The sequence below is a fragment of the Oncorhynchus clarkii genome, chromosome 22, assembly GCF_045791955.1.
Source record: "Oncorhynchus clarkii lewisi isolate Uvic-CL-2024 chromosome 22, UVic_Ocla_1.0, whole genome shotgun sequence".
Lineage (NCBI taxonomy): Eukaryota > Metazoa > Chordata > Actinopteri > Salmoniformes > Salmonidae > Oncorhynchus > Oncorhynchus clarkii.
In genome coordinates, this window is record NC_092168.1 from 45,369,901 (window position 1) to 45,375,082 (window position 5,182).

Sequence of the window (5,182 nt, forward strand, 5' to 3'; positions counted from 1 at the left end):
TTATTACTGCCACTTTTAGTGAGTTTGGTACACATCCGGTGGATAGAGAGCCGTTTATTACGTTCAACATTGATTCAGGGCCCAGCACAGGAAGCATCTCCTTCAGTTGTTTAGTTGAAATAGGGTCCAGTATGAAGCTTGAAGGTTTAGAGGCCATGAATATTTTCATCAATGTGTCAAGGTATATAGTACTAAAACACAGTTGTAACCTGCGCTGTTTGAAGGAGACCAAGGCGCATAGCAATTTGTGGTCATCATATTTTTTAAATGAGAACCAGCAACAAAATAATAAAGTGAAACCAAAATTAACATGCCGTTACGTAGGCTATAAGAGCTGTACAAAAACAAGATCCCACAACATAGGTGGGAAAAAGGCTACCTAAGTATGATTCCCAATCAGAGACAACGATAGACAGCTGCCTCTGAATGGGAACCACACTCGGCCAAACACAAAGAAATACAAAACATAGAATGCCCACCCCACATCACACCCTGACCTCACCAAATAGAGAAATAAAACGTCTCTCTAAGGTCAGGGCGTGACATGAGTGTCTCCCTTTATACTAGGTCCTGGCAGAGTTACGCAGACTCAGGACAACTGAGCTTTGGAGAAATATGCAGATTTAAAGAGGAGTCCATAATTTGCTTTCTAATGATCATGATCTTTTCCTCAAAGAAGTTCATGAATGTATCACTGCTGAAGTGAAAGCCATCCTCTCTTGGGGAATGCTGTTTTTTAGTTAACTTTGCGACAGTATCAAAAATACTTTTTGGAGTGTTCTTATTTAATCAATAAGTTGGAAAAATAGGATGATTGAGCAGCAGTGAGGGCTCTTCAATACTGCACGGTACTGTCTTTCCAAGCTAGTCGGAAGACTTCCAGTTTTGTGTAGCGCCATTTCCATTCCAATTTTCTGGATGCTTGATTCAGAGCTTGGGTATTTTATGTATTCCAGGGAGCTAGTTCCTTATGACAAATGTTATTTGTTTTTAGGGGTGCGACTGCATCTAGGGTATTGCGCAAGGTTAAATTGAGTTCCTCAGGTGGTTAACTGATTTTTGTACTCTGACATCCTTGGGTAGGCGGAGGGAGTCTGGAAGGGCATCTAGGAATCTTTGGGTTGTCAGAGAAATTATAGCTTGACTCCGGGATGCTGGCCTTCTCGGCAGAGTTGCAAAGATGAAGCCATATCTCAGACAGGCAAATAAAAAGAAAAGATTAAGATGGGCAAAAGAACACAGACACTGGACAGAGGAAGTCTGCCTAGAAGGCCAGCATCCAACAGTCGCCTCTTCACTATTGACTTTGAGACTGGTGGTTTGCGGGTACTATTTAACGAACCTGCCAGATTTTAAAGCTAAGCCTTCGATACTCTTCAAATCAAATCAAATGTATTCATAAAGCCCTTCTTACATCAGCTGATATCTCAAAGTGCTGTACAATAACCCAGCCTAAAACCCCAAACAGCAAGCAATGCAGGTGTTGAAGCACGGTGGCTAGGAAACACTACCTAAAAAGGCCAGAAGATATGAAGAAACCTAGAGAGGAACCAGACTATGAGGGGTGGCCAGTCCTCTTCTGGCTGTGCCTGGTGTAGATATTAACAGAACATGGCCAAGATGTTCAAATAAGTTCCCTCGACTTGGAGAAGTAGGTTCATAATTCAGTTCAGATGGACATTTCTAAACATCTTTGGAATGTTCATATGGAATGACACCATTCATTCTGATTGTATGTGCTATACACATGTACACCATGAAGTCATGCCCTCTCATCTACTTCCTTACCGTCAGCATTCCTACACTATCCAGCTGACGTGGCGTGCCGTCTCGTTTCTTGAGGTTGTAGATTTTGTTCCAAACTGAGCACTGACATCACCAAAAACAGTTAGTCTGCACAGCTATCCTATTTCCTATGTTTAAAAACCTTTAAGTAAACAAATCATCACCCACACTATATCTTCCTGATGTGCCACCCCCCAGGTGGTAAGGGTAGGTAACAACACATCCACAACGCTGATCCTCAACACAGGGGGCCCCTCAGGGGTGCGTGCTCAGTCCCCTCCTGTACTCCCTGTTCACTCATGACTGCATGACCGCATGACCAGGCACGACTCCAACACCATCATTAAATTTGCAGATGACACAACAGTGGTAGTCCAGATCACCGACAAATAGAGACCTGACCGTGTGGTGCCAGGGTAACAACCTCTGGAAAAACCTCAGGAAAAGGAGGACCGAGCACGCCCCCATTCTCATCGATGTGGCTGTAGTGGAGTAGGTTGAGAGTTCCTTGGTGTCCACATCACCAACAAACTATCATGGTCCAAGCACACCTAGACAGTCATGAAGAGAGCACAAAAAAGCCTATTCCCCCTTGGGAGACTGAAAAGATTTAGCATGGGTCCTCAGATCCTCAAAATGTTCTACAGCTGCACCATCACTGCCTGGTATTTGCAACTACTCGGCCTCTGACCGCAAGGCACTACAGAGGGTAGTGAGTAAGGTCCAGTACATCACTGGGGCCAAGCTTCCTGCCATCCAGGATCTCTATACCAGGTTGTGTTAGAGGAAGGCCCGAAAAATTGTCAGAGACTCCAGCCACCCTAGTCATTGACTGTTCCCTCCGCTACCGCACAGTAAGCGTTACCGTACTGCCAAGTCTAGGTCCAAAAGACTGCTTAGCAGCGTCTACCACCAAGCCATAAGACTGCTGAATAGCTAATCACATGGCTACCCAGACGATTTGCATTGCCCCCCTCCTCTTTTACGCTGCTGTAACTCTCTGTTTATTATCAATACATAGTCACATTAACTCGACCTACATGTACATATTACCTCAATTACCTCGACTAACCGGTGCCCCTGCACATTTACTCTGTACCGGTACACCCTGTATATAGCCTTGCTATTGTTAATTTACTGCTGTCACGTCCTGACCTTAGTTCCTTTTTTAAGTCTCTATTTTGGTTTGGTCAGGGCGTGAGTTGGGGTGGGCATTCTACATTTTGTTCTGTTTTGTATTTCTGTGTTTTGTCTGGTATGGTTCCCAATCAGAGGCAGCTGTCTATCGTTGTCTCTGATTGAGAACCTTACTTAGGTAGCCCCTGTTCCCACCTGTGTTTGTGGGTAGTTGTTTTGTGTTGTTTCACCTGATAGGACTGTTTCAATTTTCGTTGTTTCACTTTTATTATTTTATTCAGTGTTCAGTTGTAATAAATTTAACATGGACATGTACCACGCTGCAGTTTGGTCCTACTCCTCATCAGATGAAGAAGATCGTAACAACTGCTGCTCAAATTATTTGTTACTCTTATTTTTTACTTATATATATTCACTTAACATTTATTTTTTCTTAAAACTGCATTGTTGGTTAAAGGCTTGTAAGTAAGCATTTCACTGTAAGGTCCTCACCTGATCGGCGCTTGTGAGAAATACATTTGATTTGATTTGGAGAAAATGTACCTTTTCTCTCATCTCCAACTATCAGTAAGGCTGAATGACAGGCTAGCTGGGCACAGCAACATCGAATCCTGTCATACATTACATTATGCTTTCATTAATTATTTGTTTATCCAACCGTTTGTTCATTTGTGTGTGTGTGTGTGTGTGTGTGTGTGTGTGTGTGTGTGTGTGTGTGTGTGTGTGTGTGTGCAGAGATATCCTGGGGAGGGGAGTGGCTGTCAGTAACTCAGGGATAAATAGAGAAGCAGAGCTCAGTTTCTCAGAAGGCGGACCTGACAGGGTCACACACAGGACCAAGCAGGAGCAGGACCTCAGCATTTTCACCTTTTATTACAAATGGAGAAACATGAAGATATTCAATACTGTTTTCAAGACGGAAACTCTTCTTGCAGAAAGGCTTTGCTATCGACATCTATCTACATAACACTGTACATCTTCTTCTCATTGATTTCAGCAGTTACAGTATTTTTGAACCTACTGGTGATCATCTCCATCTCTTACTTCAAGCAGCTCCACACTACAACCAACCTGCTCATCCTCTCTCTGGCTGTGTCAGATCTCCTGGTGGGACTGATTGTGATACCAGTACTGACTGTAGCAATAATAGAATCATGTTGGGGTTTTGGGGAATATTTCTGTGCGTTTCAATTCTACATTACTTTTTTATGTACTTCTTTATCGCTTGGCAATTTGGTCTTGATATCTATTGACCGCTATGTTGCTGTGTGTGATCCCTTATTGTACCACTCTAAAATAACTACAACAAGAACTATCTGTTGTATATCCATTACCTGGTGGTGTTGTATCATATACGATGGTGTTATTATAAAAAAAGTTGTAAATGTGCAGGTACCAAGTAGGTGTTTGACAGAATGTTTTATTTTTGAAGGAATAACCTGGGTTAATATCACTGACCTTGTAATTACAATGGTTGTCCCGTGTTCTATTATTATAACACTTTATTTGAAAATCTTTGCGGTGGCCAGATCACAGGCCAGAAAGGTATTTTCAAAAGAGGCTGCCAGTGTGTCTGGTGTTAAAACTGTACAGGCAAATAAGTCTGAGAGAAAAGCAGCAAAAACTCTAGCTATTGTTGTTGTCAACTATTTCATTTGTTGGATTCCATCTCTATTTATTTTCTCTTTTTTTTCTGTTTTATTTGACAATTTTTCATCATTTTTCATCATTTTTCTGCCACTTGCTAATTCCTTAATTAATCCAATAATTTATGCTTTCTTTTATCCATGGTTCAAAGTGACAGTTAAACGTATTTTAAATCTGTAATGAAGGTGTTCATAGTTCCTATAATTTTATTCCCTCGGTTGGCCAACATAGGTTTGATATAGTTTTGTAATACAATTGTTGTAATTATTTATTTCATGAAACAATACACTGACATTACTTATCTCAGTGTTGTCATCATAGATACATGTGGTGTTGATACAGAATGATTTGTCTGAATTGGAATGGAATCACTTGGAGGAGGCATAAGCTTGTTTTACAAAATACATTGTAGGCATTGTGGATTGTGTACTCCAAATACCTAAGGCTGTGGTTGTTCCGTGTTACTTAATGATAGTATGCAAGTATTCTACAAGTACATTCCGAGGACGTCATGAGTCTTTCTATATGTTGTTTAGCATCTCCCTCTAGTGTCTCAATTGTTACACAACGTCTTCATCCTGTGTTAAGTTGAAATGTACTATACTGCTTATCA

General features: G+C 41.3%; 1 protein-coding gene across 1 annotated transcript; it reads left to right on the top strand.

Moving 5' to 3' along the window:
- Positions 1 to 3,801: 3,801 nt before the first annotated feature.
- LOC139380917 (trace amine-associated receptor 13c-like) lies at positions 3,802 to 4,749 on the top strand. Its single transcript, XM_071124079.1, has one exon. The coding sequence runs from the start codon at positions 3,802 to 3,804 to the stop codon at positions 4,747 to 4,749; it is 948 nt and encodes a 315-aa protein (XP_070980180.1).
- Positions 4,750 to 5,182: the final 433 nt, after the last annotated feature.